General features: G+C 41.5%; 1 protein-coding gene across 1 annotated transcript; it reads left to right on the forward strand.

Annotated features, from left to right (window-relative positions):
• The first annotated feature begins 318 nt into the window (after positions 1 to 318).
• Positions 319 to 2,588, forward strand: sp8b (sp8 transcription factor b). The gene is made up of 2 exons (XM_042332168.1): positions 319 to 339; positions 1,141 to 2,588. The coding sequence occupies exons 1-2, from the start codon at positions 319 to 321 to the stop codon at positions 2,530 to 2,532; spliced, it is 1,413 nt and encodes a 470-aa protein (XP_042188102.1). The 3' UTR covers positions 2,533 to 2,588.
• Positions 2,589 to 12,008: the final 9,420 nt, after the last annotated feature.

Raw genomic sequence — 12,008 nt, forward strand, 5'->3', positions numbered from 1 at the left:
GCCCCCGCAGCCCCCGGTGTGCGCTCTGTGCTCTGTGTGTGTGTGTGTGTTTTTTTTGGGGGGGGTTTGCGAGGAGCTGAGTGGTTGAGCGGGTCGGGTGACGTCACAAGGCGGCGTGTCACCGGAGCGGCGCGGCCCCTGATTGGCTGCCGGGGTCTGAGCGGTACTTCAAAGGCGAGAGAGGCGCTACAATTGCGGTTGAATGGGGCGGAACTGATCATTGTGTTGCACACCTCTAAAACACTGCTCTGATTTATAAATACCCAAAAAAAAAGAGAGAGATCCTCCTGAGGAGGGCAGTTTTTTTTTGTGTGTGTGATGGCAACTTCACTTCTAGGGGTGAGTCTAAGGATTATTTTCTTGCTGGTTTAATTAGCTCTTGATTGTCGGATCCAGAGGGGTTAAAAAAAAAGCGGTCAAGACAGGGCTATCAGTCTCCTGTTGAGACCCCCCTCTCCCCTCCCTCTCCCTCCCTCCCCACCCCTCTCTCTCTCTCTCTCTCTTTCTCTCTCTCTTCTCTCTCTCTCTTTTTTAAAAAAAGCAAAAGAGGTAAAAGGAGGGCCAAGTCGCATTTTGGTTTGGCACAGCTCTTCAGGGGCATTTGCACGAACATCCCATCCTCTAAGCGCGATCCCACCGAGACGGTGAGAAAGAGAAATAGAGGCCAGCTTTCCTTTTTTTTTCACATGTCAGCAAGAGTGAAATTTTAAATTACCTTCCGATTTATTCTTACCATCTTCCGCGTTCTACAGGTATGTTTAACTGAGCTTTTTTTTGCTACTGTTTGTGAAGTGACGCCCTATCTCTCTTTGATTATTAAACTCCAGCAGCAAGTTTACACAACCATTAAAGGAAGACTCCCCCCCCCCCCCCCCCCCCCCCAATACACCATAAATGCTAATACGCTGCTTCCTTACGTTGGAAATCTCTAGCTGCAAGTCTTTTTTAAAACCTATTGATCTATTGTAACAGCAGTACTACCAGCAGTATTGCTACTTATTCGAGAGAATTTTAAATTCTAGCGCTTCTTTAACTGCGCCTTTGTGGTCTGGTTGTGAAATCGGATGCTGTGAGTGGGTTACCGTCCAACTTAGTTTATTGCAACTGTTTGCATTTTCTTGTTTGCATTTTCTTCTGCAGGAAGAACCGAGGTTAGGTTCAACTCCTCTGGCAATGTTGGCTGCTACATGTAATAAAATCGGCAGCCCCAGCCCGTCTCCATCTCTGTCGGATAACTCGTCCTTTGGGAAAGGATTCCATCCTTGGAAAAGATCAGCTTCCAGTTGCAACAGCGGCTCGAGCCTTTCAGGTTTCGGGCTGTCGGGCTCCAGGAACGGGTCAGGACTGTCAGACTCCTTCAGTGTCAACACGGGAAACAGCGCTTTCTCTCTCACCTCCAACACCTCGTCCACCTCGCCCTTTGCGAACGAGTATTCGGTCTTCCAGTCTCCGGTGTCCAGCAGCTCCCAGGACCCTGGCCAGTCAGTCTTCATCTCCAAAGTTCACACCTCGGTGGACACTCTGCAGAACAGTTTACAAGGCATTTACCCCAGGGTGGGCATGGCACATCCGTACGAGACCTGGTTCAAACCGTCCCATCCCGGGATCGCAGGGGACGTGGGCGGCAGCGCTTCGACTTGGTGGGACGTGCACCCGGGAACGGCGGGTTGGATAGACGTTCAAAACCCTAACGGGGCGCTGCAGTCCACCTTGCACTCCAGCGGCCTGCAGTCCTCCCTGCATTCCCCTCTGGGCGGCTACAACTCGGACTATTCCGGCCTCGGCCACTCGGCCTTCAGCACAGCGGGTATCAACGGGGCATCGTCCCACCTGCTGACCACCAGCCAGCACCTGATCGCTCAGGAGGGCTTCAAGCCAGTCCTGCCCCCCTCGTACCCGGACTCGGCTCCCTCGCCGCTCGGCGCCAACTCCATGCTGGGCAGCCCGGCCGCGCTGGGAGGCTCCCCCCGCTCCTCAGCCCGGCGCTACTCGGGCAGAGCGACCTGCGACTGCCCCAACTGCCAGGAGGCCGAGCGCCTGGGGCCGGCCGGCGCCAGCCTGCGGAGGAAAGGGCTGCACAGCTGCCACATCCCGGGCTGCGGGAAGGTCTACGGCAAAACGTCGCACCTGAAGGCGCACCTGCGCTGGCACACGGGCGAGAGACCCTTCGTGTGCAACTGGCTGTTCTGCGGCAAGCGCTTCACACGCTCGGACGAGCTGCAGCGCCACCTCCGCACCCACACGGGGGAGAAGCGCTTCGCCTGCCCCGTCTGCAACAAGCGCTTCATGCGGAGCGACCACCTGAGCAAGCACGTCAAGACGCACCAGAGTACCGGGCTGGGCGGAGGGGGGGTCGGGGGCGGCGGGGGGTCGGCAGGGATCGGGGGCAGCGGCAGCAAGAAGGGCAGCGACACCGACAGCGAGCACAGCAACCCCGGTACCCCGCGGTGCCAGTCCCCGGACCTGCTCCAGGCGGCGGTGCACAGCGGCCCCGGCGTCACCCTCAACGGCCACAACCACGGCATAGAGTGAAGCTGCGCACCCAGGAAGCAAAGGAAAAAAAAAAAAAAAATACTTATAACTTTATTCAAAGAGAGAAAGAGAAAGAGAGAGAGAGAGAGAGAGAGAGGTTTACCTGTAAGTAAAAAAAAAAGAAAGAAACTTTTTTTTAAAAAGAAAAATTTTACAAATGCACCCGGAATCTGCTTTGCTATAGCATAGAAAAAAGGCAGCTCAGGGCAAACACAACTTGCACACATTCACCAGGTCTTCAGCACCTGAGGGTGTAATGTCCTCTCGTTCAGTTCAGTTGTTGGCTCTTACGTTTTCGCCATTCGTAAACGCCGGGTTTCACACTGTCGCTGTACTTTAATCCGTCGCAGCAAAAGAGTTTGAGAGAGGTTTTAATTGGTGCCAATGGCCGGAGAGAGGGGTTTTTCTTTTTTTAAAAAAAAACTGTTTTTTGATAATCTGAGCATTTTCGTGTACGGGTTAACAAAACCTTTCGAGCTCTTTCTTTTTAGAAAAGGAACCAAAACAGCGCGTGTTTACACCTCAAATATGTCCCGATGCAACAATCCTGCTGCAGCCATTTACTTTTGTTTGGCTTTAAAATGCTCTTCCGGATGCAAAGGTTTCTCCAACTTCTGTTGGGCTCGTGGCCTTTTTTGTTTTTTTTTAATCAAACAGTGCGCCATAAATACTCACAGGACGAAACCTTTTTGAGATTTTCTGGTCCTTGACTACCCGAGTCAGCTCGAACCATTGCAGCTGCGAGGGAAACACATTGCTTGTCCGAGAGACAATTCTTATGTATAGTATTTTTCGCCTGTAAATTCTTCGATAAGTATTTGAACGTGTATATTAAGGTACTTATTTTTTTTTTTGGGGGGGGGGGGAATAAAGTGGTAAGTTGATTTCAAATGCACTCGACGGCGCTGTGTAGTGAAAATGAAATGAGGGGAAGAGAGATCATATGTAAAATAATAGCTGCAAAGCTTTGCAAAACTGAGAACTGATCCAGAGTTCATTATTAAATAATTACTCGACTGGTGTATATGTGTGAGATGTTATTTGTCTAGGAGACGATTTGTACAGTATTTTCCTGTAAATTTTGAAAATATTTGAACATATATGAGGCTAAGTTTAGGGTTTTATTTCGGTTGTTGTCAAAAAAAAGTAACAGTGATATGTTGCTGGAGAATTCGTTGCGAATTTTGTTCTGGACTTGTGTGTCTTGAGGTGACTCCAGGGGGTACTTTGAGAATTTCTTTTGCATTTTTGTGAACAAGAAATCTTAAACGAATGAAGCAGACGATGTTTGGTAAATGTTGAATGGCTTTTTTCATTTTTTTAATTATTTAATGGAGCATGTATCTACTTATTTGCATATACTGGCAGTCAGATAGTTTAACTGAAGACAAATGGCATATATTTCGTAACACGTGGGTTTGGAGCAAACCCCCAAAATATAGAATAAACCCTGGAGTAGAACTGACCTGTTGTCTGCGTGCATTTGTTTTTTTTATATATATATAAATGGAGGAATATTTAACGTTTTATATAAACTCGAGATATAGTCTATCTTTAATCTTTAAAATAAAATGTCTTGTAAAAATACGACTGCGTGAACCTATTATACCGATATTATCAACAGTTTGAAAGACGCGCCGGAGCGCTATAGGGCTTCGGATATCCGTTGTGTTCGGTGCAGTTTTTGAGATGTTGATCGCGCTCTTTATTGGAGAGAGAAAAGGATTAAAAAAAAATGTCCATATAGGCTGTATTCAATACATTTTCTTTGTATCTCAGCACAGTCATGAAATTAATTGTATCTGAAATGTATGTACCAAAATAAAGTAATATATGTACAGCAAACTTCAAAAGTCAAACGTTCCTTTAGGTGCAAATTCACCGAAGGAACATTCAACAGTTTTGTTTGTTAAAGCGCAAGTTAACCCCCTCCTCCCTTTCCCCCCCTTCCCCCAACAAATCCAACTGTGGCTTCGGGTTGCTTCTGGCTCCAGTGATCTCTCAAGTGTGGCCAGTTTAACCTTGCCTGATAGATTATTGCAAAGACCACGTAAACTGACTTTGCAAAAATAACATGAAACGTTACGAAAGTCCCAGGTTTTAAATAGGAAACGGTGCGTTTTTTTTTGCAGCGCGCGTTTCTCCATTTAGTCTGAGAGCTGGACGGGTGGATAACACGAATGCATTGCATCGCCGAGCAGTATAACTAGAAGGTATTGCGATGGTTCTCTGCCCTTCACCACCACACAAGCACTTCGTGATAGTTGTTTGTGTTGTAGGCAAACCAAAAAATGGATATCCGACTCATCGAAGAAATCGACACAGAACCACGACAATTGTTTCAACTTATTTAGATATCGGCAGCTTTAATATTTTGTTCTCTAGGGAAGAAAGTTAGTCCTCTATTACTCATACCCTTTCCCCCCTTTAATTCGCCCTCGGCACTGTGCGCATTAAGAGGAGGCATTTGCATGTTAAACGTCCTCAGAGCGATCTCAAGTGACCACAGACTGCATTGTAAACATTGATTCCGAAGGGGTTCTGTTAATTTCAAAAGGGTTTATGTATCTCTGTAGAAAATTTCAAAGGGTCGTGTTTCCCCTAACGGGGTCCCGGGAAGTTATTTGAATATCGTTAAACTTCCGTTGTAAAAGATTCAAAGAGCTATTCCCCGTCATTACACAACTTATTGTGCTGGTCGAATAAAGCTGTGCATTGGTAATTACCAATTACCTTGTAGCGATGGGATTTGGCCTTTTGAAGCTCAGTTTTAATTACACACACTTCGTTGTCACAGTAAATTAAGCAAACTTAAGGAAAAAAATCTCACACAGAAGTCATAAAAATATGTCGGAGGCTAATTCATTTTAATCGATTATCATTTCCACTTAGCGCTTGGCTCTGCTCTGCCCCCCCATACACTCACACATCTAGCATTATACAGGGCCTTCACCTCACACTGGAAAAAAAGTTTGCATTTTTCTATTAATATGGATCTATGAATGCAACATCAGCGAACATAAAACAGCGAATGCAACATTCGCTCCTTTCGTTATTTGTTTCCACTGTTAGAGAACCGATATGAACTAGTAGTAAACCAAGCATTGGTTATAAACATGTGTATTTGTTTACAACTTTGCCTGTGTTAGCAATCTTTGGTTCTGTTTCGTAGCTAACCTGTAAAATAATGATTATTTTTAAAACTATTTTCTGACGGCTCTCGCCTGCAAAATAACCATCATTTTTTTTTGTTGAAAAAAAAATCAAGCGAAGACGTTCTTGGAGCATGTTATTTGCTGTGGTCTTTTTTTGTGTTATACGGCAGAGGCACACTTTCAATTGAATGTAAAGCTCATTGGATTGTAATACAAGGTGTGTATGGAAAAGGGCACAGAGGCAGCAGAAAACACACGGATTCTTATCTGATTTCGGACCAAAGGTTGCAGTTGACATCTCTCAGATCAAGGCAGCGCGGCGGTGGCTGATGCACTTCGGATCAACCTGTTGTCGATCAAGAAGTAAACTCCAGCCTCGCGGACAATTCAGAGCTGTTTTTTTCCCCCCCTCTCTCTGAGCTGATCCAGCACAAGCACTTCGAAATCATTACCCATTCCTTTGTTTCTGAAAGCATATATTAGCAGTGAAAGGAATTCTCGATTTTTAAACGGCGACTATTATTTGTGCAGTTTCCGCAGTTTGTATTTTGACTGGTAACCTTCAATATAAATATATATTTTCAGTGGGACCAATTTACAATCCATACCGTTGTGTTATTTTTAACCAGAACCTCGTAAAGCTCTTTGGCAGATGATCTGGGAAATAAAAAAAAATGTGAAGTGATTTGCAAGTTTGCATTTATAGAAGAGGGGGGTTGTTTTGCGGTGTACTTGACATTGCAGTAAGTCTTTGCGTGACTTCCTGTTCAGTGTATAGTATAGGAGACCTGAAATAATAGTTATTGGTTCATAGACTGTGGTGTTTATATTTGTCACACGTTAACACTGCAGCAAAAGAGAGACAGATTCCGCAGCAAACGCTAAAACCGATCAAATATGACCAGCTTATTTTTCAACAAGTTTTGTTGATTGCATTTTTAGATGGTTTGAGGGGAATAATTATTTGATCCAAACGGTTGAAATGTGAATACCTTCTAATCTTTTACCCCCCCACCCCCTCCCCACCCCACCCCTACCACCACCACATTAGAAGGTTTAATTTATGTGGATATGTCTTTATGTCTATTTGCTGAATAATAAATATACTGGTAGTCTAGGAGGCTCGGTGCTACATTAGATTGTCGCAGCATAGAACATGTAAGGCTGTGATTGATAAACCCCCAACGACGTCTAACAAGAAATTCACACTCTGGGTGATGTGGTCATGAATGTCAGGAGCAAGTTTCCTTTAACTTGCGGGGATCTCATACCCAAACTTTTTTCAAACGCATCAAATGCGTTGCAGCAATTATTGTCAGGTTTATTGTGGGCGACGCCGAGCGTTATTTTTGTTAATCTCATTACACGATAAATAAGTCACTTTAATTGTTATACATGATTTTACATTCAGGTTATCATGGTGCAGACCAATTAAGACGTTTTCAGATTTATTTAGCATTTTCCTATTATTTTGAAGATCAGCTGCATGGACGCTCACGTTCACTGAACTGTAAATTTTCAGACTTTCTGGCTTTAAACTGAAGCGTTTAGTTTAAACTGAAACATACATATGCTAATGTATTATCCTTTAGGCAGAAACTTGCAAAATCTGAACACCGAATTAAATTTTCCGCGACCATTAAGATCGATAAAATTTTCCTAAATATATATATATGGAAAAAGATAGTAAATCACACTTAAAAAGGTAGTAAAGCAGCTCAGTAAAGTTATGCTAAATTTACGCCTGGTTTCAGCAATCTCATTATACTGATCTGCACTAATTATTTATAATGGTTCAATTTAACTGCAGCGTAAATTGTTTGAAACCATTTTCGGTCGTTTCAGCAATTATTACCAGCGTTTTTATAAAGACAGTAAACTGTACCTCGGGATTGTCTCGGCTCCCGAGTGTTTATTAAATCCTTATAAATACCTCGCGATTTATAAAGAATAATTCGCAGAAAATCAAGCAAATACGTGTAGATAGTGGGTTTAGATCACACCAACAAATACATTATAAAATACATCACGCAAGAAGTTTTATGCATCCAGATTGATTTGTACGGGAACAATATTTTTATTCTTGTTATTTTTCTTTTGGCGTTTTATTCTCTCTCGGTATAGAAAACACAGTTGCCTTCCCCTGCCCTGCCCCCATTTGGATTGATTTTCTAAAGCCCAGTGAGACGCTATTTAAATACATATATATATATATCTCGATTGCGAGAAGTCAAAAATCTCCCAACTGAGAAGAGGGTGACAGATTTCTGCACAGTCATGGTTAGAGCTCTGTATCCTGGCTGCACAGCGACATCTCGTGTGTTTAGGTAACTTTACAACCACACACTTAAAGGTTGTATATGTCAGTGACAATCGATATTTCTCCTAACTTTCCTTTCATGCCTGTGGGTATTTAATGCTCTGTACGTGCGGTGACTGAAAGAAAACAGGCTTTGCACTGTCTGCATTTTTGCAACAAATAATAATCGCCGTTTTAAATATTTATTCCCTCTTGAACAGGGTTTAACAAGACTGATAGACGTCTCGAAGCATTTATTGTGCTTACAGGGTGTAAAGGTTTACACACGATTGTGCTTCTGTGCGTACTTTCTTTTATTATCCATTAATAGTTACATGTATGGATTTAAGTTTGAATCAGTTTTCCCGGGGTCACCGTCTGACCAGAATAAAATAAAATAGAATAAAATCAAAAAAAATCTTACAAGCCGATAAAGAATAACATGTACTTTTTTTTAAATTGCAACGACAAAAAAGACGTTTTGGGCGCTTCATTGAAATAATAAAATGAATCTCCATGTAAAGTTTTGTCAGGCATGTCATGCTTGATTTGCAGTGTTGTTGGGGGAGCTAGTACCTGTAATGATATTTTTGTTTGAAGCCGTGCTTATTTGCTAACAACTGGTGCACCCCACTGCTTATCTAAACGTTGTCTGTCGTGAAACGATCACTTGCAGGTGTCTGAAACCTTCAACCGGCTGTGACAGTACATGGAGATTTATTGATATTAATGCAGCATCTGTGGCCACGCACAGCATATTATATGCCGTACATTTAACGCTCCGATGGATGTATTTTACTTTCGCATTTTATGGTATTTGGTAGATTTTCCCCCAATGAAACGCACTTCATAAAGTCTGTGACGAATTGTTAAATTGGTAATAAAGTGCAATATGTATCCTCTCGTCCATGATGATCAGGGTCTTTATTTGGAGAGGTATTTTTTGAAGCTTGTGGTGAGTTCAGAAGGTGCTTAGGGTGCGTGCAAGGAAGTTAGTCATCCCTAGACATGGGCACAGGGTGAATCATAGCAGCTGTATTTTATATAGACTGTCTGTGCTGTGCGATGTTGTGAAATATGTCGCAGTATTTTTTCCAGTTTGATAAGCGCATTTACATTTTGCTGTGGTAATATTTGAAAAATATATATACTGTATGGTAATTTCTAGTTATCAAGCGTTATCTACCAACTTCGTTTTTCACTCATGAATAATGATAATATAGGTAATAATAATAATAATAATGGGTTTATTATTAACAAGTCGTTCGATGGTTTATTTCAGAATTAAATGCAATCAACCAAGTGTAGAAATTGTTGAAGGTCACTAAAAACACTAGAAAATGAGTCACATTCTTCCCAGTGAAGGAAAATGCAATTCATTTTATAATTGGTGCAATTTGAGCTGTTTTGGTCACCGAATTATTTGGCCGACAACTTGTGCTACATTCGTGGGAGAGACTATTAAATGTTGGGTGAGACTATGATAAATCTGTCAGCTTTTTGCATATAATGTCTGTCTCTCCATTTCTGATGCTAACGAGTGTTTTCCATGTATTCCATGTGTGTGTGTGTGTTGGAGTTGGTGAAAGGAGGACTATCTAACAACGTTTAGCAATTAATTGACTTTCGTTTCAAATCGGAAATGTCAATTTCTATTTACGGAAGAAGAGCAAATGCAAACCATCAGAGAAATGATCAAAAAGTTACTGACCGAAAAAAAAGTTCAACAATTATTGCGATTGTTTATAATTTTAAAAGAAAAGGTTTAGGTAGAATAATGGTGGGGTGGGGGGGGGGGGGGGGGGGGGGGGAGGGGGGAGGGGGGCGTGGAGTTTAGGGCCTTGACCAATGCTTGAACAATTTATAATAATAATAATGATAATTTACACGCGTTAAGCGAGAAAAACAATTCCATCTTTATCTCGCATTTGCATGTGCAATATGGATCATGTTAAAACGGCATAACTATCGCATTTTGGATTGAAATGTGGCACTCATGTTTTCCCTGTATATATATTTTGTTATATATATAGAAACTCTTGTACCTGGATGGGAGCTTTTAACATGTCGTGTTTCCAAATTCTCTGCGATGGTGATTTCCGCAATGATACTCAAACGTGCCCGAGGAGTTGTGAAAGTTGTTTCACAGGACGATTGAGACTATCGACTTACCAGATTAAGTTCATATTAAAGAACAGCTAAAATAGCTACCCCCCCCCCCCCCCACACACACACACACACAAATATATGATCTAGATTCAGACTTGTGATAGAAATAGGTTACTCGGTGGGCAATTGCTAAACAGCCCTTTTATTCCGCCCATTGAGAAAATCTTAATAATTACACAATGTGATGCTATTTTTCTCAGTTAATGGTTAAATTGTATTGCACCGTTACTGGAATATCTCGCTCTCTAAAGTGACTTTTTTAGTATATATAATTGAGAAGTTGTAATGAAGGAACTATTCAGCAAGTTGAGTCTTTATGAATAAATGGTTGGCAAACCTTTACTTGCTTGGGGAGGGAGAAGAGACACATGGGTTAGGGGGATTTCCATGTATTGATGTTACATCCAGGTAAAAAGATCCTGGGTTTGAATATAATTTAAATCATATTTTCATAAATTTGACTATTCTCCAGGAATGCTACACCTTTAACAACTTTCTAATAGTTGACATTGAATTGTTGCATCGTTTTGCAGCTTTCGAACATGTTCAAGGCAATGGAAATCTTAGCAACATGATATATTATTTGCTTGTAAATTTACCCATTCCTGTCGTGAGTTTGTTTAGCATTGTTTTTTATGTAGTATTGTCAAACCTCCTCTTTGTGCTACTGGCAAATGTTGACAGTGGTAAGTTTGAACAGAACACTTGTTGATACAAGCAGAAAATCTGAATATAGCAATCATAAGGGATGATATGCTCTTGAATTGCAAATTTCATAGCAGTTACCAGCAATATTTCTATGTGCTCACCTGCAAAATACACAGTCACTGCTCTTTACAGTAAATCCTGCGAAGAGCTTTGAAATATCCTTCCAATGTGAAACGTGCTATATCAAATGTAAATACTATTATTATTTTTGGTGTATAAGCGCAGGTCTATTATATCTGTGCCCTAAACAGTTTATGCTGTTGACCTGTCCAGTGATAGGCAGAAGTCACTTTCCCTTTCCATCTAACTCCTCCTTCTTTCCTCCCTGCTCAGAGATCCCCATCATAAATGTTACGCCTTTTGAGACTTGCATCCTATATGAAAAGCACTGGTGGTGCAATATGTTGTTTCATGAAACCTAGAAAATAAGTACAATTGTAGTTTTTTAAAATTATTTTAGAGGTATTGGATGCTAAGCAAGAGAGGAGAAGAATGGGAGAGGTGATCATCGGGGGTGCAAATGAAGAGGTAGATTTATAAGCAAGATTTAAAGACACATAGAGAGAGGGTGAAATAGAGAGACAGATGAAGGGAATTCCAAAGGGTGATGGGAGAAGAGAAACAACAGTGCAGTTTTGGGGTCTTGTTTCTTTGTGGCACAGAGGGACATACACTTTACACTTTGTCTGCACTTTGTCTAAATTTCTATGATTCTATGAATTACACTACTTGTAGTATTAAGCTGCAGTCTCATATTTTGGAAATGAACTTCAATATACTGTTTTTTCTTGGATGCTGTGTTTCTTAGCTTGATATGGCAGCATATTTTTGAGAGGGCAGTTGGTAATTTGGAATATTTTAGCATCTTGAAAACTAATAATTAAATGTGCATTTTTAGGTGGTGCACATTGATTTGATAACAAACAGGACTTATTGATTTCAAACTGTTGCCGGGGATAAAAGCTTAAGATTGTGGCAGCACAAAATGATTGTGATTAGAACTGAAACAAAGAGGCTCATCTTCATCAAAATCATATTGTCAGTCAGGAGCGATTGGGACTAACTTTATCTATCCTTTTACCCTGCTTATTTTTGAATAACTTTGAATATTATTATAAATAACTATAATAATAATCTTTGCATTT

This window comes from Callorhinchus milii, unplaced genomic scaffold (genome assembly GCF_018977255.1).
Source record: "Callorhinchus milii isolate IMCB2004 unplaced genomic scaffold, IMCB_Cmil_1.0 Scaffold2, whole genome shotgun sequence".
NCBI classification, from domain to species: Eukaryota; Metazoa; Chordata; class Chondrichthyes; order Chimaeriformes; family Callorhinchidae; genus Callorhinchus; species Callorhinchus milii.

Bases quoted from the DNA above. Each gene is read 5' to 3' on its own strand.
- sp8b (XM_042332168.1), top strand. From the start codon at position 319: ATGGCAACTTCACTTCTAGGG. The intron at 340-1,140 runs GTGAGTCTAAGG...TTTCTTCTGCAG, and splicing joins TGGCAACTTCACTTCTAGGG to GAAGAACCGAGGTTAGGTTC.